At 44.9% G+C, this 25,468-nt stretch overlaps 1 protein-coding gene across 2 annotated transcripts in view; it reads right to left on the bottom strand.

The window, feature by feature from the left end:
• The window catches only part of samd4a (sterile alpha motif domain containing 4A), a 46,701-nt gene that overhangs the window by 15,279 nt on the left and 5,954 nt on the right, over positions 1-25,468 (bottom strand). Inside the window, exons 3-4 of one of the 2 annotated variants that reach the window (XM_011492499.3) lie at positions 5,103-5,696; positions 1,209-1,496 (exon numbers count right to left, since the gene is read on the bottom strand). In XM_011492499.3, the coding sequence (XP_011490801.1) occupies positions 1,209-1,496; positions 5,103-5,696 (882 nt within the window). The remainder of the gene's footprint in view (positions 1-1,208; positions 1,497-5,102; positions 5,697-25,468) is intronic. The other variant, XM_011492501.3, reaches the window with a different exon arrangement.

Here is a 25,468-nt window from a genome sequence, read left to right as displayed (position 1 = left end):
AGCGCCAGAGTCACACATTTCATTCCTTACAACCACTTCAAGAAGAAATCTTGTGTGTGTGCGTAGTACTTGGTTTGTAACTCATGCAATCCATTTTGTGCAGGAGCTGTGTGTACCTGCAGTTGTGTATTCACATGAACACTAGAACATCAAAAACCTTTGAATCTGAAATACACTTTAAAATGACAGCAGCTTAAAACTAAACTACGGCTCCTATGAATTCAAATCTTTAACTAGTGCTCGCCAAACGCCTGATACACACACAAAACCACATTGACATGGTAAATGTAAGAAAACTCCAACGACCCAGCATTCTAGCAGCATTTAAACGCATCGTCTACGCACAGAGACGTCTCCCAACCCCCCTTGTAACTCGGATCTGTGCGGTTGGTTTGTGCACAAGATATATTGTATAAGTTCCAAAACAAGTATTACACACACACACAAATCCAAAGTTACACACAAACAGGCAGACAAATCCAGAATGACGCACACAGAAATCTGGGGAAAGTAATTTCTCTCCATACTATAAATGCATTATTATGGAGAGTTGGACGGACGGAGAAGAGTTGGCCCCATCCACCAGGAAAATGTTTCAAAAACAGCAATAAGGGGGTACAAAGAAAGTTTTGGGCTCAACCCATCTGCCAATCAAAAAGCCCCCCCAAATGTGCACACAGAGCTCTCCTACAATCCAAACAGCTGGTTTGTAAAGACTCATCGTGATAAATACCAGTATAGCTCTTTCCACACATGAAAAGGGCCCCAGGCGCTTTACAGTCCCATTGACCCACGCACACACTGCTGGGGGCCCTGCGGGGGTCTTGGCCAAGGACACTTTGACCCATGGGAAGGCAGGCTGCTGAACCTTCTGAGCACCTCTGCACAGCAGCAACCACAGTCCCAGCCTGGTTGTATTTGAGTGTAAAATCAGAATTTCTATCATGGAAGTCATTGGGGGGTGGGGGGGGGGGTGTACTTTCTGCTTTCTGCCACATTTAGAACAGGAAGTGGGGGCTTAACTGAGGTCAGTTCTAATAGAATCTAGTTATTCTTTCAAGACGTTTTTGTCGGTTTCAACAGAACATCTCAATGTGGTTCAAGCTGGACCTGAAAATGTCCTCTGAGGAGAACTTTTGAGCTCTGGCAGAGACACACTGCTCTGCCCTAGAGCAGCGGGTTCTGGTCCTCAGCCTGGTCTTACTCACCCCTCATGCCACTGCCCTCCTCGTGAAAGGAGTTACGGTGCAGAACCGAACCACCTCCCAACCCGGCATCTTCCAGATGTTCGCTGCCTCCGCTGCCTGAGGAGGCGATGCTGCTCTGCGGGGAGAGCGGTGCGTGATCTGGAGCTGGTCCTCTGGCGGTGCGGAGGTCTTCCTGGGACAACCAAACGTGGCCCAGCAGCTGGCCGTTGGGGCCACTCATGGGAGGCGTTAGGGACACCGAGCGCTTCAGCGGACTGTGCTGCTGACTGCCGCCACCACTGGTGGAGACTGCAAAACAAGATCGCAAATGCCAACTCCACTTTGCTTCAGCTCGTCTTTTTTAAGAATCATTTAGGAAGTCTAAGCACAACATAAAACAAACTCATTTCTTAAATGTGGGCAGTGTCCCATCAAGAATGGGGACAGACTTGGCTGCTCAACCAGCCCCAGGACGTGGAAGTGTCCCACTGTGGTCAGAGAAAGCCCCTAAAAGGCTCTGAAATGTCATTCCAGCAGGACAGAGGACTGCTCCATGCCCCGTTCACCTCCATGCCCCGTTCACCTCCATGCCCCGTTCACCTCCATGCCCCGTTCACCTCCATGCCCCGTTCACTTCCATGCCCCGTTCACCTCCATGCCCCGTTCACCTCCATGCCCCGTTCACCTCCATGCCCCGTTCACCTCCTGGAGGAGATTTTCCACTCTAGCTGCCAGATAGTGTGAGGAGCAGAAGAAACCTGTAAAACTATTTCAAGGATCTGACTTGGTGTGAATGTGCATGAATGTCCCGGTGATGGTCAGGGGGGCGGTAGGCGCGAAGCCACGCCTCTGTCATTCTGCCCCAGGGCAGCTGGGGTACATTAGTTGTTACCATCACCAAGTATGAATGAATGATGGACACACTGGAAGAACTTTAAGCGTCTGGAAAAGCAGTTAATCTAATCTATTATTCCTATTATGAGTTTTACTTACTCCTCAATATGTTGGTTCTTTCTAACTGTACATTAATATTTTAGGTTTTGTTACTGTATATAAAACTGTTATTTCTTTATTTATTCATTGATGATATTCTTTCATGTATTTACTTAAATTTTATTTCAGTTATTTCTGCAGTGTTTCCATACATCATCCATTTTCCACTATGTGGATCAGACACTTGTGATCTTTTCAAGCTGCTTATCTTTATTTTGATCAATCTATAAATGCATTTTTGAACCACTGTATTTGTACATGGGAGGGGGGGGGGGGGGTTCAAAGAAAATAAAAGCTCTTGTCAACTAAGTTTACATGGACAAAAGTAATCACATGAACGTCTGATCAGGAAAAAATGCGGGTCTCGCTGTAGAACCGTGTCTCGCTATAGAACCGGGTCTGGCGGTAGAACCGGGTCTGGCGGTAGAAGCGGGTCTGGCGGTAGAACCGGGTCTCTAAGAAGAACCGGGTCTGGCGGTAGAACCGGGTCTGGCGGTGGAACCGGGTCTCTAAGAAGAACCGGGTCTGGCGGTAGAAGTGGGTCTGGCTGTAGAAGCGGGTCTCCAAGCAGAGGAGCGGCTCTGGGACGATGCAGAAATGCTGCTCAGTCCTGAGAAACCGTGTAAACAATCAGGTGATTCCTGTTTCCAGTGGTGTCCAGACAGAATCAATGCTGATGTCATTGCAACATGTTTCCACATTGCAGCTTTGACCGCATGGATTTGAACTGCATCCACGGCTAAATGTTGTTGTTGGTACGTGTTAGCCTAACCTGACCCTTCTTCCAGCTCCTAATAATAATCCTAACAATAAGAAATCATCTCTAGAAGATCATCTGCTCTAAGCTGCAGCTCATTTGTTTACAGCAGAACTCAATATTTCTTCTTCTACGGTCATTTCTGGTATTTCAGAGTAACGGTTGTTATAATCGGATCATGTTTTTGTGGAACCGTGGACACAGTTCAGTTCTAATGCCATCGTTGATCTGACCAAAGACATTTTGCACATAGAGCTGCAGCTAAATTGTTCCGCATGGATCAAAGATTCTCCTCACAGATTCTTTCAATCAAGTTGTGACTATAAAAAGTGCTCTCTGGGTTTTCCATGCTGACATCCCAACACAGTAATGTGTTCGTGTAGAACATCGTGAAAATGTTTTCAACAGTTCAACTTTTGGACATAAATGAAAACGTGTCAGAGGCTCGTGAGCAGATTTTCCGAAAAAAGCTCACCTGCTGCTCTACAACCTAAAACCCTACAGAGCAGTTTTCCCCCTTAAATGTTGAGACTTTACAGAGAAAACTCTCGCTTGTCTTTGATGAGCCAAAGAGGCTGAAGAAAACATGATGCTGTGCCGCTGTTAGGCAGGAAATTCTATTCAGAAAGCACCAATTATCAAATACTTCTTTAAAGCTAAATTAGCTCTAGAAAGTTCACATTTGCTGTAAACAAAAACTAAATAATGTGCAGTTCTATTCTAAATTGTTCTTCAAATGGCTAATGTTTAAAAATGTTAAAGAATTCATTGTCTTTTTGATGGTGAAAAAAACCCTAAATGAAGTGACAGAGAGCTACTGTCCCATATGTTGAACGGCCAAAAAGAGCCTTTGAAGGTTTTCTGAATAGTTTTCTTCTCAGTCTTATTGAGGTGGCTTTCAACCATCAACCTCAATTTCCTTCACCTGTTTGCATGTTAGTACTTCTACCAACGAGGGGCCGTGATTGTGGCCCCCCCGGTTGAATGCAGGACATCACGGAGACAGAGGCGCTCAGGACCTCAGATGTTGCTGCAGAAGGTAAACAGGCTATAAAAGAGCAGCGCCACAGAGCTTTTTGTGTCGCCTCACTGACGCTGGAAGCTGCCACCAACACTCCGTCTCTCCCCTCCGAGGCCTATAAGCAGCCCACTTACTGTGGGCGCTATGTATAGGAGTTCCTGAGGCCCGTTTAAAATAGGTGCCCAGCTAACATTTCAAGTTCCAGTCCCTAAATATTAACCATTTTCCCTAAATACAGTCTCCCACAAAGGCTGCCTTACAAGGCGAAGGATGCTTGCTAAGAGGCGCTGCTTTCAGCTCCACCTGTGGTTAGCGGGGGGGGGGGGGTCGCGTGGCTGCAGGCTGACGAGTCTGGTTGCCTCTACTCGTCTCCATGACGACCAGCCACAACCAAACTAATCATGAGAAATGAAGTGAGCTCTGAAAAACGTGGTACATTTCTGACCTTTTCCAAAGGAAAGAACTCCACCGGGATTCACCAAAGCGGCTCATAAGAAACCGTGTTCGCACGCATCCTGTGCTAACGGCTAAGCAGCGCTCAGCAAACGCTAAGACGTTCTGCGGGAATACAAAAATACAAGTGGCTCCTTCTTGGAGAAGAGAGCAGGGCTTTGAAATGTGGCTTTATTTATACCCCCCCTCAGCTGTTTCTTTCATCTCTCTGAAAGAAAAAAGTACACACACACTCACAAAAACACACAACGCCCTTCAGTGGTGTCTGGAAATATCCCGTTATGGCCACAGTTCACTTCTACTTGAATGGGCCTGCCCTCCATCGGGTGGTTCTGTGGGCCCGTCAGCGTGGAACCGGCCCGTTCCAGCAGGAACATATGTGCTGTGCAGCTGCTCGCTATTGGCTGGCACTTACGGGGATTCAGTGTTTCACAAATCAAAACCTGCTTGTTGCAATGATTTAAAATTCCTAAACATGAAAATGTCTCCTCTCCATCCCATCCAAAAAGAATCCTGTTCGCTTTCTACATTCTGATGTTTATAACTGTATCTATGGGTTTAACTAATTCCTATGGATCGTCTTTGACAAGATGTTAAATGACTGTTTCTGTTTTAGTGTGGAGCTGTCTCCAGTTTTCATATAAATTGGATGTGTGGACGAAGGTGTGTCAAAACGTGACGTTTTCCTTACGAGTGTTGCTTCCTCCGCCGGTTCCAACTGTGTTGATGGTGGCCGGCACAGAGGATGATGGGTAGAGAAGGAGGTGCCCGTTTTCACAGCCCTGCTGCTGCCACCCTCCAACCACGCCCGACTCCCGGGAGCTCTGCCACCCATTGAGGCGATCGTCTGAACCGTAGCGCTGGTGGGGGTGCGAGCAGAAAGGATGGCCGGATGAGGAGTTGTTCGTGGAGGAGGAGGACGATGGGAGCGTGGAAGGAGGTGTAGACTGGTGGTGGTGGTGGTGGTGGTGGTGCGGTCCAGCAGGAGGCGGTCTTTCCAGCGAGTCTCCTCTGGCAGCAGCCCTCTCCTCCAGATGGTTGAGCCACAGCGCCAGAGCGGCCCGGTCTTCTAGGGAGGTGGCGGGGTGGATGAGAGCGTAGGACAGCAGCTGACGAGACTCCTCCAGGTGATGGCCGTGCTCGATGGTGTGAGCCAAGATGCGCGGCAGCAGACGCATGTATTCTCCTTTGGCTTCGGTGTTTCCGGGTTTCAGGAGAGGAAGATGTGCCAGAACCAGAGAGATGACTCGCTCCTTGGGCTCTCCCTGCCACTGACTGATTGTAGCTGAGGAAGAAAGTAGAAGCAAACATTTTAGAGGGCGGAACAACATTCCAGGAAAGGTGGCGCTCTCAGGAACAAAATAAAGACTGAAGTGGATCAAACTGCTAAGAAATGCTTGGGGGGGGGGGGAATAAACACCACACCACCATCCTAGCGTCCGTCTCCAGAGGTGGAGTACACCGTCAACCTGGACGTTTTCTTTAGACAGAGGGAACCTACTGAACATCCCAAACTGTGGTCTCATCATAACCCAACTTTAGGATTACAGATGCAAATACAAGAGAGTGAGACGCCTCTCGACCAATCAGCTATTAATAGTAAATGGCGTGTATTTATACAACGCTTTACTACCTTCTTGGAAGGCCCAAAGCGCTTTCTCTGCTGCAGAACACTGGCGCCAGCCTGTAACCACCAGGAGCAATGGGGGGTTCAGTGTCTTGCCCAATGACACTTTGACACCAGCTAGCAAGGCGGGAACCTTCCAATTAGAGGTTGACCGCTCTACCTCTGCACCATGGCTTCCCCACTTCAATCAAACCTTTATTCATAAAACTTCCTTTTAGATTAACCTATTGCCAAATGTTTAGAAAGTAACCAAAAATAAAGAAAAGTATCCCTTTCTCCTTCCTCCACCCAAACAGCTCAAGTCTTCTTAAAAAAAAGAATCAAACCGGTAACAACAACAGATTTAACAGCATCAATACCTAAAATTATGCCAGATCTCATCATTCTACTTCCTTTAGCAAAAAGTAGTATACTGGAATTTTTTTATTAAGTATACTTGAGTACAAGTATAGCAAGTACACTATAGAGGTACAAGTAGCGTAGAATGTATATTAACTGAATCCATCTATCAATCCAGTTTCTAAACCCGCTGTGACCCTTTCAGGGTCATGAGCCTGACCGGCCTACTGCTGGACTCTCTGAATACTACCTCAGACTAAATTGGAACATTTTAAATTTACAATATCTAAAATAAACTTCAAGTATACAACCTCCCTTTTAGGATACACTTAAATAGACCACTTTTTCTTCAGGGACACCATACAGACGTACTGCCTCACATATGCTGAACAATCAGAGACGTTGATGCAACTGAATAGAACTGTTCCTGCAGGGTTTCTGCAATAAGCTGAAGCTGCAGAGAACATGCCATTTGGCTGCTGGAGGCTTGAAGCTCCTGCCCTCACACCCTTTTCTCAATGAGCAGTGTGGGAAACGTAGATGATAAAAAGGATGTCTCTCCACACTGTGAAACCTCCTCTGTGTAGGCCTGAGCGTCAATCCTCATCAACCGTTTGCAGATGCAAGTCGCAGCTGACTGAACCTCGTGGTGGTGGATTTTGTGGCAGGTCCTTAATCCTGTCGAACCCTTTATTTCTGGTTAACACAAATGGGAAGTGCTGTGAATTTATCCTCAGATGTTGGCCAACAGGTAAGGGACACGTAGGCCTCAGCACGTCTGTACCAGGGCCTCAGTGACGTGCTCCATCCAGTTTCTGACCACGACAACCAAAAGTCAGTGGTCTGAACAGAATTAGCAACTTAGATGAATTGCTTACTGCAGGGATGGCCAACCTTTGACCTCAAAAGCCACAGCACCGCCTGTTTTCCAGTCCTCACAAACCAGCTTGCGGCTGATTAGCTAACTCAAGTGATTCCACATCCTGATTGGCTGAACACACCAGATTTAGGTAGTCAGCATCACGCAGCCCTGTCTTTCAGGAAGCAGACAGTCCATGAATACTGTTGACAAGCCTGGTTCCCAGTAGCAGAAAACAAAAGAACCTTAAAGTCGCTTTATACTCAGAAAGTCCTGCAGCTTGTATAGACAGGAGCGCTACGTTGGCCAACCATCCTCTTTGGGATATTTTAAATGTCCTGACATGGAGCTGCTGCTGCTGCATAAATCACATGATCTATGCATCGAGGGAATTGAAAGTCAGAATATAAAAAAGATGTTTTCCTGACCAGACAATTGATGAACTTCTCTAAACAATAATACAAATATTGCAGTTTTCATTGTAGGTTATAAGGTAAAATGTCAGATTTTAAACCAAAAATTAACAAATGGTAAATTACAAGAAACACTAAATTGATTTAGCTAACCCTTTATCAGATTTTTACATTAGATTTAGAGAAACCTCCAGTCAATAATGTTTCACTTCTCATTCAGTCATGTCTAATGATGCAGATCATCTGAAAGCAAAAGGCATCATGCAACCTGTCTCCAGTGTAAAGAAGATAGCAACACTTCAACATCATCAACAATTTCTCACATTCAAATGCTAGCTTGACAGACGGTTAGGGTGTCCAGACCAAGTCTGCTTAATTTGGTCTGGATCGAGTCCTGCAGCTTGCGTTTGGTCAAGTGGCCTTTCCTGTTTTGAACCAAAGCGTGTAAACAAAACCATGTGACTAAAGATTTCTTCAATCAACAGCCATGAATTACAAGCTTGGGGCAAAGCGACTAGAGGTAGAAATTAAGGAAGTCCTGCGCTTTGCAATTGGGCGAAAAGTCGATTGAATTAAGTAATTCAAATTTGTAGTTGCAGGCGATTTCAAAAATAACTAAATCAAGTTTTTGTGTAATGGCGATTTTTGGCTCCCCAGAGCTTCCGTAGCATTAGTTTTACACGGCGGTATGGCAAGCGACAAACAACAACATCATAGCACACAAAACAGCAAGCGACAGCATGGCTACCGGTGAGAGTGGGAAGTTTGTTCCCAAAGGAATCAAATCATCTGTTTGGAACTGGTCTGGGTTTACTGCCACAGACGTGGAGGAAGAGAGACCCCCCCACGCTGCAACATTTGCCTAAAGCCCATCGCAGTTAAAGGCAGCAGCACCACAAACCTACTCCAACACCTGGGGGAGACCTTTATTACTGTTCTCCTTCACTCCGTAACATCAAACATGGACGCGCCCTGCCAACACTTGTGCACGCTCTTACTTGCGCAGCATGTGCTCATTGCTCTTACACACGCAGCGTGCCGACACACACACGGGGGGGGGGCGGTTGACTGCGACTCCTGCTGCTTCATCCCCGCGGTGATCAAAAACCCACACAGTCACAGCTCTAGTTTATATCTTGTGGGACACAAAAAAAATGCGACTTCTCCAGTACAGATAGCAGAACCGTTGAGGTCAGATCTTGAAGAATGTTGCCCCGGGGCTCGTTCAATACTGGGGTTCGTTCAATACCGGGTCTCGCTACGCATCCCTAGGAAAGGGGCCGGTGGAGAACAATCACCGAAGCACTCGCTTTGCATTTAGCCAAAGACATGGTACTCATATATATGGTGTAGAAGACGGGGTTTCTTAATTGAATTAAAACCTTAGACCCCAGATATGAGCTGCATTATTAATCCTTTAGAACATGGTGCTACTCTTACGGTGAATGTTTGTCTCCTTTTAGTCTAGACTACAAAGAGTGACTCAAAACACAGCTGGGACTTTGATTCCAAGAGTGTGTTCATTTATTTATTATTCATCCCAGAACTGGGGGTTTCATTTGTCTTGCGTTTGATTAACTTAAAGCAAAATTTGCTTTAAGTTGTCTGCCATTTGTACTTATTGCTTTCCCTAAGTAGGGGGGGGGGGGGGGGGGGAGAAATCGGGGAAAAAAAGAAGAAATCAAAAAAAAAAAAAAAAAAAACAGATTTTATTTTTAGGCCATATCGTTCAGCCCTACTTGTCAGGATAGTTTACTTATATTTTGCGGACCAATTCTGAACGTCTGTTTCAACGTCAGGTACAACACTTTTTACTTGCAATTTTGGTACAACAGCAGCATGTTGAAAGGCCGTTACGGAGGAGACGACGGCTACGAAAATACGCTGCTAAAAGTTTACGACGTATAGATTGTCAGTAAAACAGTGTGAGAAGCTATTAAAAGTTGTTTTAATGAACCTGCATTCTTCGGACCAAATCTCAATGAGTTGTAGTGTCCTATTGAGGCTGCACGATACATCGCAAGTTTATCGTTATCGCGATATTAAACTGTGCAATATGCATATCGCAAAAGAGGGTGAAAATTGCAATAAATGGTTACCTAAATGTCCTAAAACAATCTTCTGGCAGCTTGAAGTATTTAACAAATCAACTAAATCCCTTTATGCATTGGACCAATCGGATGCACCTCCTTCACGTTGTTGACCAATCGGATGGAGTCTTTTTATGTTAGATGTTGGACTCCCATGTACATGAGGGTCATTTGGAGTATAATTTTGAAACTGTTTCAGTGAAATGGAAATTATGTTTTTGATTGTTTTGCTTTTTGTTCATATACCACAAGTTATATCTTCATCGCAATATTGATCACTAATATTGCATATAGCAAGTTTTCCTCATATCGTGCAGCCCTAGTCCTATTGTTGCTTCACGTTCCTCCGCCGCTCTCTTTTTAGATCGCATAATGTAGTTTATGGTTCCGTTATTCCGCTCCGAGAACGGACCTATTCAGACTAATGAAACTCAGAGCGAACCGGAGCTCAGTCTGATTGGAAACGAACCAAGACCCCCCCCCAAAAGACAGTGGTTCCTGGTCACTTCAAGCGAACCAATTGTGTCCAGTCTGAGTGGGTGCTGCGTTAGGCGGTTGCAGAAAATACAGCATGACAACAGTAAGTTCCATTCTAATGAGGTGGATGCATGAGCCTCAAGGGAACTGCAAGACACACCTGCGGTACTCTTAAGACGCAGCCCTTCCTTTCTACAACCCTGTACGTGTCTGGACAACCCAAGAACCTGCAGCACCCTTAGGGGGTTGACCTGTACCGGTGCATGTGACTAAGGCTTCAGAGCCCGTAGGATTTCCACACAAACTTGTCTGATTTCCTCATTTCTGACAGTCAGGCTGGACGCAAGGAGCGCACACTTATCACGTGAACAGCACTAACAGGATCCTTGTGCAGACAACAGTATGTGGTGGGGGTTGGAAAATATGAAAAACCTACTTCACCCTTACGTGTTGTAGAAGTGTTCACTGCGACTTGCTGCCCACAGTATGCCCATTGAAAAGTGCACATGAGCAGTTTCCCTCTACGGCTTCACTGAGTGGTCTACAACCTTGAAATGTTGAGGGGGCCGCTTGCGTGCCCCGTAAAGGGTTTGACCATTTTCTACCTGAAGACAGCCTGTATCCACCCTTAAGGACTGTTGGGACTAAGCAATAAGAAAGAAACCCTGGAACAAGTAGAAACCATTGAGGCTTTAGTTAGAGAAAGGCCCTTGGTGAGGAACTGACACAGCGTTGTCCTTAGGTAAACAATGACCAGCAGAAATCCAGGAACGACATCATCCTCCTACACCATGTGTCACCAACAAATACTCCTGAACTTCTTCTCATGTCTGCAGGCCATTCCCATCAGTCTTGTTTCAAATTGTCCAACTCTTTCACACAAACAAGTCACTGAAAATATTCATTTTAATGATTTTAATTAAACAATCATTTCTTTGGTCCAATTATAATTTCAAATACTCTTGAGCTCCACCCATGTTTGTGAAACATGGTCACTTTTTCCAATGAAAAGTATGAAGATGTTGGACCTAAATGCTCAAAGCTATGGTTCATTATCAGAGGAGTTTGGCCCTCACGAGGTGGAACGTGATTCGACTCTGACAGGGAGTCGAGACTTATCTATGACTTGAACAAAGTGGAAGTCCCCTGTCCTCTTTGCTGTGCTTGAGCAATAGCTCAAAGCCCCACATTCCACCATCTCTGAAGCCCATCTGAAACAGGGGAATTGATTCAGGTTCCACATTGAGATTTTCTGTCAACAATGGATCCAGGATTCAGAGCTGGAAAGAAAAATGCAAAAAGTTTGATCTGTAATTCACTGATTGATTGAAAAAACTAATGAACGCAAAGAAATGATTAAAGTTCATTTGAGTCAAATTCTTAACCGACGAAAGACATAATATTTTCTACCCCCTTGATGCCAAAAAGGCTGAAAGAGGGCTTAATGGTGAAGCAGGGTCAGTAGAGAAGTTCTTTCAGATTACATCAGATCATGAGGGACACTGACGGAAACAACTAGCTGGGTCCTTTCATTTGTTACACTCTGGTCAAAGAAAAAGTCCCCAAAACAGATACACACACTTGTGGAGACACATGATTCTGCCTACTCTAAAAATAGATCAGTGAACAGCTTGAAAAGCCACAGCAATCACAACAGATAAGATCATACAACAGACAATATTACACTGTGTCTGACTGGATTTGTGTGCGTCAGCTTTTAGGAAGAGGGTAGTTTGGTGCAGATATTACATTTTTTTAGTGTAAACTACGGGTTCTTCAGGTTACTAAGGCTAGTTTGAGGCCAACATGTGATGATGGGTTATGTTCAGGACAACGACAGACAGGTTTTTATGGTGGAGATGCCAGCCTGGTCCTCAGGATCCACCCCCCCCACCTGTTTTCCAGCCCTCCCTGCACGTCTTGCTGCTGATTACCTGGATAAGGTGTGTTCAGCCAATCGGAATGAGGAGACGCCCGAATCAGCAGAATGCAGTGAGTTGGAAAACAGGCAGGGTGGTAGATCTAGTGGTGAGACCAGAGTTGGCTCTGTTTTATGGTCACAGAACACTTTGATTTATATTGGGTTGATTTAAATCCAGTTACTAAGCTACACGATCAGCTAGGGCTGCACGATATGAGGAAAACTTGCGATATGCGATATATATATACACTGTATTTTATCCCACGAAGGAAAATTCTTTCTCTGCATTTGACCCATCCCCTTGGGGAGCGGTGAGCTGCAGCCGAAGCCGTGCTTGGGAGACAGTAGCGTTAAGGGTCTTGCCTAAGGACCCTCACTGGGTGATGTTAGCTGCTCGCCATTGATATGGTGATTGCCCCCAGTGCCATTGCTCATTCCCCTCTGGGAATCGAACCCTGGTTTCCTGCATGGTAGCTTCCCACCTTACCAACCGAGCTACCCAGCCGCTAAAGCTAAGCCGATATTGGTAATTAATGTTGCGATAACGATATAAATTGCGGTATATAAACAAATGGCCAAAAAAAAAAATCATTTTCATTTCACTGCAACAGTTTAAAAATGATCCTCCAAATGACCCTTGTCGACGTAGGAGGCAAACATCAAACATAAAAGGGCTCATCTGATTGATCAAAAACGTAAACAGGTCCTTCCAATTGGTTAAATGCATAAAGGGATTTATTTCATTTGTTCAATATTTCAAGCTGCCATGAGTTTGTTTTAGCACATTTAAGGTAATCATTTATTGTGATTTTTGCCGTCATTTGCGGTGTGCATTTTTCCCAGCTTGATTTCGCGATAACGATAAATTTGCGGTATATTGCGCAGGCCTACGATCAGCGTATCTTAGCCAGAGATAACTTGTGCCCTCCCAAAAATGTGATAATGAGTGTGATAAACAGACCTGACAATAGTCGGGAGATGCCCATTAACGCTAATATTACAATTACTAGATGGTCAATCAAAAGACCACAGGTCAAAATCTCATTGATATGAGCGAGTCCACTGTTTTCTGAAGATAACAATGTAATGGTTTATTAAAAAAAGACATTTAAATACATGTTTTTGGTAATAATGGTTCCGACACAATGCATTGTGGTAAACATTCGCCGATCTAGTATGCATGAATGCACGCCGGTTTTTCGCAGAGACTTCTGGGAAGTTTCTAGGGAACTCGATTTTGAAATTGTAGATTCATACAGCACCTCAAAATGGCGAACGCACTATATAAAGTGAGTTATATATATATATAAACCTACGTCACAATGCAAGAGCCCGCTCATTTCCGTGGTTTGGGAGGGGCACAGAGAGCAGGTTTTTAGAGGAATACTTAGAAAAGGGTGAACGGATCAAAATACCACTTTGAGGTCGTTTATAGTGAGGAATGAACAATATGATACCCCTAGAAGCTCAAAAAGTTGATTTAGCATGATATTCTCCCTTTAAAGTGTTGTCTGTGAGAATAACGGTAGAGGAGCTGTATAAGCTTGCAGTGTGTAATGTGAGGTTACATTTGTGTGGAGAAGAATCATCCAAACTAGTTTGTAAAAAGGTCTGCCGGCATATTTTGTTGGTCCAAGATTTCCACCTACTGATTTTTCACAATCCTAAAAAAATGCTACCATCACCCAGCATGATTAAAAAACTTCATTGGGAATTTAAAAAAAATGTGTGACTGTCAGTGACCCGAGTTTCTGTTAAGAAAACAGACACTGGGTCGCTTGCTGTGCCTCACTCCTGGAGACATGCTATGACTTCTGTTGGGTCAACACCACATCGGACACGGCAGGTCCCTGAACCAACCACACGACAACCCAGAGAGCAGCAGCAGGACAAACTGAGACCAGGCTTGGTTCTGGAAAACGCCAACCGAGGAGCGTCAGGTCACACATGACACACGCATGCAGGTAAAGAACACTGTGGCAAAAAATGAGAAGTGTTAGCCGTGAAGGTAGGGCTGGGCGATGATTCCATTTGAAATGGTTTACTTCAAGCAATCAAATGAGAATAATACACAAAAACATTACAATCATCAGTTATACATTCATACAATGACGTATAAAACTTAGGATAATTAGACAATAAATTAAATATTGCTTGAATAATTAGATAAAACGATACATATTGTGTTATAACTTTTTCTCCCGTCTACTGTAATTGATTTTGTTCTGAAAGGGTCCAGAAAGAAGGTTCTGTTGCTTCCAGCAGCAACATTTGGAGACAGCGCTGTCGCATAGCATGATGCTAATGAGCGGTCTGGAAACACGGGCCGGTTTGAAGTCGGACAGTATTTTCACGGACCAGCCTTTCAGACGTGGCGGATAAATACAACAGGATTAATTCGTAGGACATGAATAAAAGCGGTATTTTATAATAACAGAATTGAATGGACTGTTTTAGCAGCGTCCTTGTGGCGTTACAGCTTTAACGTTAAGAACATTTAATAACAATAATCAAAAACTTTATTCTGTTTTCAGGCTGTTTTTTTGTGATTTAATATACAATGTGATCACTTGGAGGCAGAATTAACTCTGTGCTTTTTTCTCTGCATGTTTGAATTTGAGTTTACAGTTAGATGACAATAAAATCATGTTCATACCATTTATAAATTACTTTTCTGCAATTTCATTTTCTTAAAAAATTCTGACGGTAGAAGGTATTTCTGTGTAAAATAGTGTGACCGTCCAACTTGGCCGGTGACTCAGAAATAACATATAAGCCCCTCTGTGGAGGCATTTCTACGGAGCCCCTGACCTGACATGGGTAAAATAAATATCTCGTTCCCACGCATTAATTAATTTGTGCAAACGAAATAAAGATTCATGTCATAAGTCATTCATAAACACAGATGTGAGAAATTTTTGGATTTTCAGCAGATACCTTCACATTTCTGTCTGTGCGTCTCATTACATTGCATGGAAGACACGGAGGATGTTTAGAGATGCCCAGATTTCCCTCGCCCCGGCCACTTCCTCCAGCTCCTCTGGGGGGACCCCGAGCAATCCCAGGCCAGTTGAGAGATGTAGTCTCTCCAGCGTGTTCTGGCTCTTCCCCGGGGCCTCCCCCCAGTGGGACGCGCCCGGATAACATCCCCAGGGAGGTGTTCAGGAGACATCCGGACTAAATGCCCGACCCACCTCAACTGGCTCCTCTGGATGAACCACCAGAAGACAATTTGCTCGTAATATACACAGTTATTGTCTATCTAGCCACAATAATCTATCTAGCCACAATAATCTAGCCACAGGGGTTGCAATCTAGCCACAGGGGTTGAAATCTAGCCACAGGGGTTGCAAGCCAGTAACTTCTGTGCCGGTCCCAAGCCCGGATAAATAGAGAGGGTTGCGTCAGGAAGGGCATCCGGCGTAAAAAATTGCCAAAATAACCATGCGAATCATCCACAACACTTTAGACATACCGGATCGGTCGAGGCCCGGGTTAACAACGACCGCCACCGATGCTGTTAACCTACAGGGTGTCGGTGGAAATTTGACTACTGTTGGTGGAAGAAAGAGGGGAGGCAGAAGGGTCCGTGGCCAGAGAGAGAAGGGAAAAGGCAGGAACATAGGTTTGAGAATAGGGACTCTTAACGTTGGTACAATGACAGGGAAAGGCAGAGAGCTGGCAGACATGATGGAGAGAAGGAAGGTAGATGTACTGTGTGTGCAGGAGACAAGGTGGAAGGGCAGCAAGGCACGTAGTATTGGAGGAGGATACAAACTGTTCTATCATGGTGTTGATAGGAAGAGAAACGGGGTAGGAGTGATTCTAAAGGGGGCGTTTGTAAACAGTGTTCTAGAGGTGAAAAGAGTCTCAGACAGGATGATGAGCCTAAAGTTAGAAATTGAAGGGGTGATGGTGAATGTAGTCAGTGGGTATGCGCCACAGGTTGGCTGTGAGTTAGAAGTGAAGGAGAGATTCTGGAGTGAGTTGGATGAGGTCATAGAGAGTTTTCCCAGAGGAGAGAGAGTTGTTATTGGAGCAGACTTTAATGGGCATGTTGGTGAGGGCAACAGAGGTGATGAGGAGGTGATGGGCAGGTTTGGTGTGAAGGAAAGGAATCTGGAGGGACAGATGGTGGTGGACTTTGCGAAGAGGATGGAAATGGCTGTAGTCAACACTTACTTCCAGAAGAGAGAGGAACATAGAGTGACATACAGAAGTGGAGGTAGGAGTACTCAGGTGGACTACATCCTATGTAGACGAGGTCATTTGAGAGAGGTTAATGACTGCAAAGTGGTGGTAGGAGAGAGTGTAGCCAGACAGCACCGCATGGTGGTGTGTAAGATGACTCTGGAGGTCAGGAAGAAGAAGAGAGGGAAAACAGAAAAGAAGACCAAGTGGTGGAAGCTACAGAATGAAGAAACTTGTGAGGAATTTAGGCAGAAGTTGAGGCAGGTCCTGGGTGGTCAGGATGAGCTTCCAGAGGACTGGGAAACTACAGCAGAGATTATCAGGGAAACAGGTAGGAAGGTGCTAGGTGTGTCATCTGGAAAGAGGAAAGACGGTAAAGACACTTGGTGGTGGAATGAGGAAGTACAGGAATGCGTCCAGAGGAAGAGGTTGGCTAAAAGGAAGTGGGATGTAGAAAGGACTGAGGAAGGTAGACAGGAGTACAAGGAAGCGCAGCGTAAAGTGAAGAGAGAGGTGGCAAAGGCCAAACAGAAAGCTTACGATGAGCTATATGACAGGTTAGACACAAAGGAAGGAGAGAAGGACTTGTACAGGCTAGCCAGACAGAGAGACAGAGATGGGAAGGACGTGCAACGGATAAGGGTGATTAAGGACAGAGATGGAAAGGTGCTAACAACCCAAGAGAGTGTACAGAAAAGATGGAAGGAGTATTTTGAGGAGCTGATGAACGAGGAAAATGACAGGGAAAGAAGGGAGGAAGATGTGGTTGTTGTGGAGCAGGAAGTAGCAGAGATTGGAAAGGATGAGGTTAGGAAGGCTCTGAAAAGGATGAAGAGCGGAAAGGCCGTTGGTCCTGATGACCTACCTGTGGAGGTATGGAAGTGCTTAGGAGAGACAGCAGTGGAATTTCTAACAAGGTTGTTCAATAGGATTTTAGAGAGTGAGAAGATGCCCGAGGAATGGAGGAGAAGCGTTCTGGTCCCGATCTTTAAGAACAAGGGTGACACGCAGAACTGCAGCAACTATAGAGGAATAAAGTTGATGAGCCACACAATGAAGCTGTGGGAAAGAGTAGTGGAAGCCAGGCTTAGGAAGAAGGTGGAGATCTGTGAGCAGCAGTATGGTTTCATGCCCCGTAAGAGCACCACTGATGCCATTTTTGCTTTGAGAATGTTGATGGAAAAGTACAGAGAAGGTCAGAAGGAGCTGCATTGTGTGTTCGTAGATTTAGAGAAGGCGTATGACAGGGTGCCGAGGGAGGAGCTGTGGTACTGTATGAGGTCGTCTGGAGTGGCAGAGAAGTATGTCAGAGTAGTTCAGGACATGTATGAGAGAAGTATGACGGTGGTGAGATGTGCTGTAGGTCAGACAGAGGAGTTCAAGGTGGAGGTGGGACTACACCAAGGATCAGCTTTGAGTCCTTTTTTGTTTGCTATGCTGATGGACAGGCTGACAGACGAGGTAAGACAGGAATCTCCCTGGACAATGATGTTTGCGGATGACATTGTAATTTGCAGTGAGAGTAGAGAGCAGGTGGAGGAACAGCTAGAGAGGTGGAGGTTTGCTCTGGAAAGAAGAGGTATGAAGGTCAGTCGTAGTAAGACAGAATACATGTGTCTGAACGAGAGGGATCAAGGTAGAAGCGTTAGGTTACAGGGGGCTGAGGTGAAGAAGGTGCAGGAGTTTAAGTACTTGGGGTCAACAGTTCAGTGTGATGGGGATTGTGGAAAAGAGGTGAAGAGGCGAGTGCAGGCAGGTTGGAGCGGTTGGAGGAAAGTGTCAGGAGTGTTGTGTGACAGAAGAGTGCCAGCAAGACTCAAAGGAAAGGTGTACAAGACAGTGGTGAGACCAGCTCTGCTCTATGGGTTAGAGACGGTAGCAGTGAGACAGAGACAAGAGGCTGAGATGGAGGTAGCGGAGATGAAGATGTTGAGGTTCTCCTTAGGAGTGACCAGGTTAGACAGGATAAGGAACGAGTACATCAGAGGGACGGCTCATGTTGCCTGTGTTAGCGACAAAGTCAGAGAAGCCAGACTGAGATGGTTTGGACATGTTCAGAGGAGGGATAGTGGATATATTGGTAGAAGGATGTTGGAGATGGAGCTGCCTGGCAGGAGGGCAAGAGGACGGCCAAAGAGGAGATACATGGATGTCTTAACAGAGGACATGAAGTTGGCTAATGTTAGGGTAGAAGATGTCCATGATAGAGTGAGGTGGAAAACGATGATTCGCTGTGGCGACCCCTGATGGGAAAAGCCGAAAGAGAAAGAAGATTGTCTGAAATATTAAAAAACTATATTGTGATATAACAAATCCCTACGTGAAGGTTATACAGATTAGATCTCGGTCTCAAACAGACATGTACTATATGTGGTTGGTATAACAGAAAGAATATTTAGAAAGGACTGTGTAAAGAACAGGTCTGGAGGGGGTTACTTCAGGAGAGCAATGCTAGGAAAGTAGAGTAGGGAAAGGCAGTGAGATGTGGGAGGCAGTAGTAAGGAAAAGTTCTTGCTCTGCCTTTCCAAGCGGATTCTCCAGCTCAGCAGTGGGGAATGTGCTGGCATACCGCACCGTCTGATGTGGAGGAATGGAGCAATTCTGCCTCCTCTGACTCACACAGATACAGAGCAAAGCCACAGGCCTTTCTCCACATCCAGTTAACAAAACTAAGTCCATTCCAGTTCTCAAAATGTCAAATGTGCTCACACTAAAACAAACAAGCAATTAGCAGACGTGTTGCAGGAACGTCTCCAAGTGAATCCTGCATGGCAGAAGGCAAAAGCAGACTCAGTCTGATGAGAACCATCATATTAATGAGGAGCTTTTGTCTCAATGGTTCCCACAGGTTCTCAAAGGCTGCCACTCAAGAACAAACTAAAAATCTAAGGTATAATACATGTTCAATAACATGACAATTTTTATCCTGGTTGCTCTTTCTTTGTTAAACTGAACGTGGTTTAAAAAGAACAATGACAAATAATCACGATAAATCAAAACTGAACATTTTCTTAATAACCGCATCAAATAAAAAGAAACTACATCAAAGTCACATATCAGCACAGATTTGATATTGGGACGTACCAGGGGGAACATTCATGTATCATCTGCCAGACAATACCAATATTATTGAGCATTTCTAGTTGAAGTTTGTCTTCTGCTTGAACATTTGGAAACACCTTGGTACTCATTGGAAGAATAAAGCCCCCCCCCCATAAGTTGCCTTAGATGTAAAACCAGCAGTCTTCAGTTCAACTACCGTAATGACAGCAGGTGTGTACCACAACAATCCACATGATGAATCTGTTCCTTATGGTTCTCCTGCTTTATTCAGTCAAAGGTGACTGGACGAAACCAGAAACTGATGCTTTCAGAATCCTAAAACTAGTTCAAAGGTTAGTAAACAATCAAGGCAGTCATTGGCTGCTGCCCTACAGTGGAAAGAGGCCAGTTTCTTCTCATTTAAATTCCCTTCTGTCCAATTCCCACCCATGACCTCCAACCCTCCGGCCTAAACCTCTGGCCCCTCCAGGACACGTTGGGGGCAGGTCGTGGGGAAATGGGGGTGTGGTCTGACTTGAGTCTGCAGAGCTGTGTGCAGTGCTAGTGTTTGGAGGCCCTGAATGTGGCAGTCACAACTATTCTGGGAATGTGAGCCTATGCTCTGCCAGGACTAGACCGGAGAAACCCACAGCTCTATTTAAGGAAATGACAGCTAAAGGCCCCTCAGCTGTCCTCTTTCCATCTTTATTTCAAGTGTTTTCTCTATTCAAAGCCTCGCTGCCACTTTAACTCAACCCAGACTTCTGCTGTTGACGGGAAGAAACAGTTTAAAACAAATGTCAGAAATAAATACAAGCTTTACAGACTTACAGCTAAGATTTCCAACTTTAGACTGACGAGACCATCTTCATACCTGTACTGTTGTCAACTTATGCAGATAATTTAAAAGAACAATCACACACATTTGTTTGTGTGACTTGAAGGGAAAAAATGGATTCCTAATTTCTGTCGTGTTCAGATGTGTGAACTTAAGGATGAATGTTGTCATTTTTCCATAACTACAACACACACTAACACATGTACACTCACACACACGCATTCATTCACTCACACTGTAACGCTTACACACACACACACACACACAGGTTGTGTGTCCGAACAACATCACGCTTCCATAGTTGGATAAAAGTAAACAATCATGAATATTTCCATGTGAGTTCTGCTTTGGCCGAGCAGCCACGGCGACCGTGAAGGCATCGCCTCCTCTGTGTGTAGCATTAACAAACACCTTTCAGTGTTTTCACACACAACCTTACAGCATTTCAAAACCCTTCAAAAAGGGATTTCCTTGTTAAATTCTGTCTTAAACTGGGTTGAACTGAAGAAAGCTTGAAAACTGCTCATGTTTGCTCAGAGTAGAGCCGGTTTTGGTGAATCCTGAGTGTCGAGTAGTTGTGAGTTGCTGTTAAATCGACACGACATGAAACAAAGCTGGTTTATTTTGGAGCAGAGAGCTTTTCTTTTTGTTCAGGGCTGTTCGTGGCAAAGGAACATCAGTTTATTAAGTGACCAGTTCATTTTTGATCAATCTTTGAAGGAATTTCTTGTGTGAAGCAGGCAGGTTTGGACAGCTATCGTCTCTTTTAACAGTCAATTCCCAAAATCTAAAGCTCCCATTTTCAATCAAAGACTTTCCAGGTCAATTTGGATTCTTAAAAAATCTTTTCTAAAGTTCAACTTCAATCCTCTTTTGCTCGTTCCCAGTGGTCTGTTCACTATGATGATGCAGTTTTTAGCCCAAATCAAAAACCCTGAGTGGTTTTCTAGGACATAGTTTCTGCGGAGCGGCAGGAGTTCATTAGAAATTAATCTCTGCTGGTGGAAGAAATAATTGAAAAGATTTTGTTTTTATTTTTTCTTGCCTTGGATGATTAATTTAGAATTACTGTTTTTAAAATACTTGTTTTACTAAATATGCTAAACCATTTGTTTGGGGTCATAGGGTGGTGCTTATAGACTGTTATCTGCTAATCTGTGTGTGATTTATTGTCCAGGATGAAAAATCCACAGTTTTGTTTGGCAACAGTCTTTCCCCACACATTACAAGTGAAAACGCTGAGCTGATCTTTGTAACCTGAGAGCTTTTAACACAAAGCAAAAACGTCCATATGCAAATACCAGGGTGGACATAAGCGGATGACACTGACTCACATTAGCGTGACGGTGTAGAGCAGGGGTCGGGAACCTATGGCTCGCGAGCCATATATGGCTCTTTTGATGGTCACATGTGGCTCGCAGACAAATCTTTAATTCAAATTTTTTTTCTTCATTAGACCAGTCCTTCTCGTGCGCGATGCGATGGCAGAGGCGCGCAGTAGTAGCGGTGCTTAGAGAGACAAATCTGTGCCAGCACTAGTATAAGTTTAAAATTGTCTATTATTTCACAGAGTTTGTACCAGCCGGAAACCTGTGAATTGCCGTGCCTAAAACTGCGCGCTCCCGTCTCTGAGAAAGAGCGCGCAGTTGCGGGGACGGGATGTGTGAGGGAGAAAGCAGAGGGTGGGGTGGGGGTGTTGTGGGGACCGGCAGCAGGTGAACCGCGCAGGGATTGTAAATAGGTAAAACCCGCTGCCTGTCACTCACTGCAGCGTGTGAGTGTGTGTTTGGCTCCAGGTCCGCATGTGATCAGTCTGTCTCACATCTACAAAACATATATACCAACCTAAGACCACGTTTAAAGTCTCAACGCCTGCATGAAGCAGAAACTCACCACGTAAACCAGACTAGACCATCAGCAAAACCACCACGAGAAATACTCATCATTTATTAGAAACAGCATAACAATGTTATTAAAAAGAATCCACAGACTTATTGTACTTTAAAAATGTTGAAATTACATCAAATGCACACATTCACTTGTATTTTAGTTTTAAACATATTGTCGCGGACTGAGTTTAACTTGGCTGTTGGGCCGCGTTAAAAGTTCTGGAGTTCATGGAACGCATCGATCAAGCAGAGATCTGATTGGCCCTCAGTTCTGTCGCTCAGCCTGTTGTTAGGTAGTTTGGACCAATGGGGTTCAGCTATGGGCCGAATAAGGGAAAGGGGAGGGCTGCAGCGGTAGCAGGGGAATATAAAGTTGGGAGACGCGCTCTCGCCTCGTCTCGGCGGGAGAGATTCAGGAGTTGCTGAATTAATTGTTCGGCGTTTGTTGCGGTCTGCAGTAACCCGAATAAAGAACCTTAAAAGAGGTTAAGTCTCCGTGCCTCAGTGTGGGAAAGGGACACTACATTATTGTATGGCTCTTTGGAAATTACATTTCAAAATATGTGGCGTTTATGGCTCTCTTGGCCAAAAAGGTTCCCGACCCCTGGTGTAGAGGATATCCACAGAAAGCTGAGTGTAAACTGTCCAGGGAAAGCAGGAAACTAACCCTGCAGTCCCTGTGGCGGCTCGTCTGCTTCTCCTCTGTTCACCATGTAGATGACATGGAAGCTAACAGCAGCCCCCATCATGACGGACTCCAAATCTAGTTATTAGTCTACCACTGCAGAGAAAATACTTTCCATGAACGACTGTTCACTAAAGAAATAATAAAGCCTGATGGATATCACAAAGTTTATTTTATTTCCCTTCCGGCCAATTGGCAGGTTGTCTGTCCCCCTTCTGCTCACAGTCGACTTCCACAAATAAACTGTTTGCTGATGCGTGGACGCCATCACATACTTTGGCTCCAAACCCGAAGACAAGAGTTCTCCGAGCTTCCTCAACTTCAGCAAAGCGATAAGCACGGATCAGGTTTTTGTTTCTGTTTGACATATATCTACACTTATCCGCCACTTTATCAGGTTCACCCTGCTAGTACAGCGATGGACCCCTTTAGCCTTCAGAACCCTAATCCTTTGTGGCATAGACTCAACTAGGTTCTAGAAACATTCCTCATTTGTCTGCTGAACATCCATGATGCTGGTCTCCCGTTCCACCACATCCCAAAGGTTCTCTACTGGGTTCTGGTGACTGTGGAGGCCGTTTGAGTCCAGAGAACTCATTGTCATGTTCTAGAAACCAGTCTGAGATGATTCCAGCTTGATGACATGGAGCCTTGTCCTGCTGGAAGCAGCATCAGAAGATGGTCCACTGTGGTCAGAAAGGGATGGACATGGTCAGCAACAATACTCAGGTAGGCTGTGGTGTTGGAACCATGCTCAGTTGGTACTAAGGGGACCAAAGTGTGCTAAGAAAACATCCCCCACACCATGACACCACCACCACCAGCCTGAACCGTTGCTACAAGGCAGGATGGATCCATGCTTCCATGTTGTAGATCCTACCATCCGAATGTGGCAGCAGAAGTGGAGACTCATCAGACCAGACAAGGTTTTTCCAATCTTCCTCACTTTCCTGTAATTGATCCATGAGTCCAGATCTGAACACTGTAGAACACCTGAGAAGAGATCTCCGAACATCCGCTGGAAGACGACATCCTTAAAATCCAAATAACATGGAGCAGTTTGCAAAAAGGCCCATAATTCCATAAGAAACTCATTGACGGTTCAGTTTCTTCAAGAAGGGGGGGTTACTGTGAGTTTTTGTCAGATGTAACTTTCCTTTCCTGTTTTTTGCATTGTTCCTTCATTCTCTGTTTCAGCTGAACCGTATGTTACACCACTGAACTGAATTGTGGGGAAGGGACTGCATGCACTCCTACTGCAGACCAGTAGGTTTACGTTGAGTGTCAAACGTGTGTTGTGTGACACAAGACTCAGGATAAGCCAACTAAGAGGTTTATCAATGTTGCTTGCTTATTAGCTAATCAAAAAAGGACTTTCCTGAGTTTTTGTTGTTGTTTTGTAATACATAAATCAGGGGAGGGCAACTCCAGGCCTGGAGGGGCGATGTGTCTCCATGGTTTCCAGATAGTCTTGCCCTACTCATGGCTGAATACCTGGTTCAGGTGTGTCCAGCCAATCAGAACATGCCAAAGCAGGGTATGAAGGAAGACATGCAGGAATGTGGCCCCCAGTGCCCCCCTCTGACATGAACCATACATCCAACTGTGACCGTGAAGTTGATGCTTGATCCGAATGGTGGGGAAAGCGGGTTTTTGCCTCCCTATCAATAATCTAAACGTTTGCAATGGAACCATTTTCGAAGAGAACTGCTATGTTTGGTCGTGACTGTAAGTTTCAGAGCTCAAGTCCTGTTTCTGCTGATGTGTTCTTTTTATGAACATGAGCGTAAACACAGCAGCAGTTACTACTAAATGTCATCTCAGTGTCAGGTCACATGCAGTACTGAAACCTGCTGCCCTGCCTGCAGGCTGCCTCAGCGGTACAACACCACACGCCGCTCAGAGCATGAGGTCCGGGACGGTTCACAGCTCCCTCAATACGCTGCTGCCAGACTCCCTCATGCTGGGGTGCAAATCTACACCAAGAAGGTTCTGAGACTGACTGGAAGGGAGAGCTGTTGATTTCCTAAAATGCGGGCGGGACCTGATACTTTTCTACTGCTTGTCCCAGAAAAAAATGGATGTTTGGACCAAAATCCGCCAAACTGAGCCGCTGTTTAGAAGGCTTTGAACCGGAAACCTCTCGTTGACATTGTTCCGTTTCTGTGGAAAACTTTGGGAATGTGAATCTATTTTAATCTGTCCTGCATTAAAAAGTCAAAAGAAAGACTAAACAACCATTTGTTTATGCAAGACTCCCAAATATCTGTAGAAAATGAAAGAAGAGGAAAAGTCATGAAACGATTTGAACAGATGTTTCTATGAGGCAGAGGTGTCCTCACAGCAGCTGAAGGAGAAACTCGCATTTCCTGCTGGATTCCAAAACAAGGACGCCTCTGAAGGTGCAGAGAGAACCGGGTCACTGAGGGTTTCATTCATTCAAACTCCTCCTCAAACAGTCTGGGCTTTTCCGTTCCACCCAGGACTTCTACAGACGCCACTGCTGACTAACATCTACAACACTGATCAAGTCATAGACTGGAACCTGTGCCTGACGACTTTCAAACCATTACAACTCATTAAAATAAGCCCTTCAGTGTCTTTGTGCCGCATCAAGCTCTTTTCATCAACCAGTACAAACAGAATTATTTGTATTAAAGTAGTCAGACGTCGATTCTTAAAGAAG

Source organism: Oryzias latipes, chromosome 3 (genome assembly GCF_053564925.1).
Source record: "Oryzias latipes strain Hd-rR chromosome 3, Olatipes_Hd-rR_3.1".
NCBI lineage: Eukaryota > Metazoa > Chordata > Actinopteri > Beloniformes > Adrianichthyidae > Oryzias > Oryzias latipes.
Note: the sequence above shows the minus strand (reverse complement) of the source record. Positions and strands in the feature narration are given on the sequence as shown.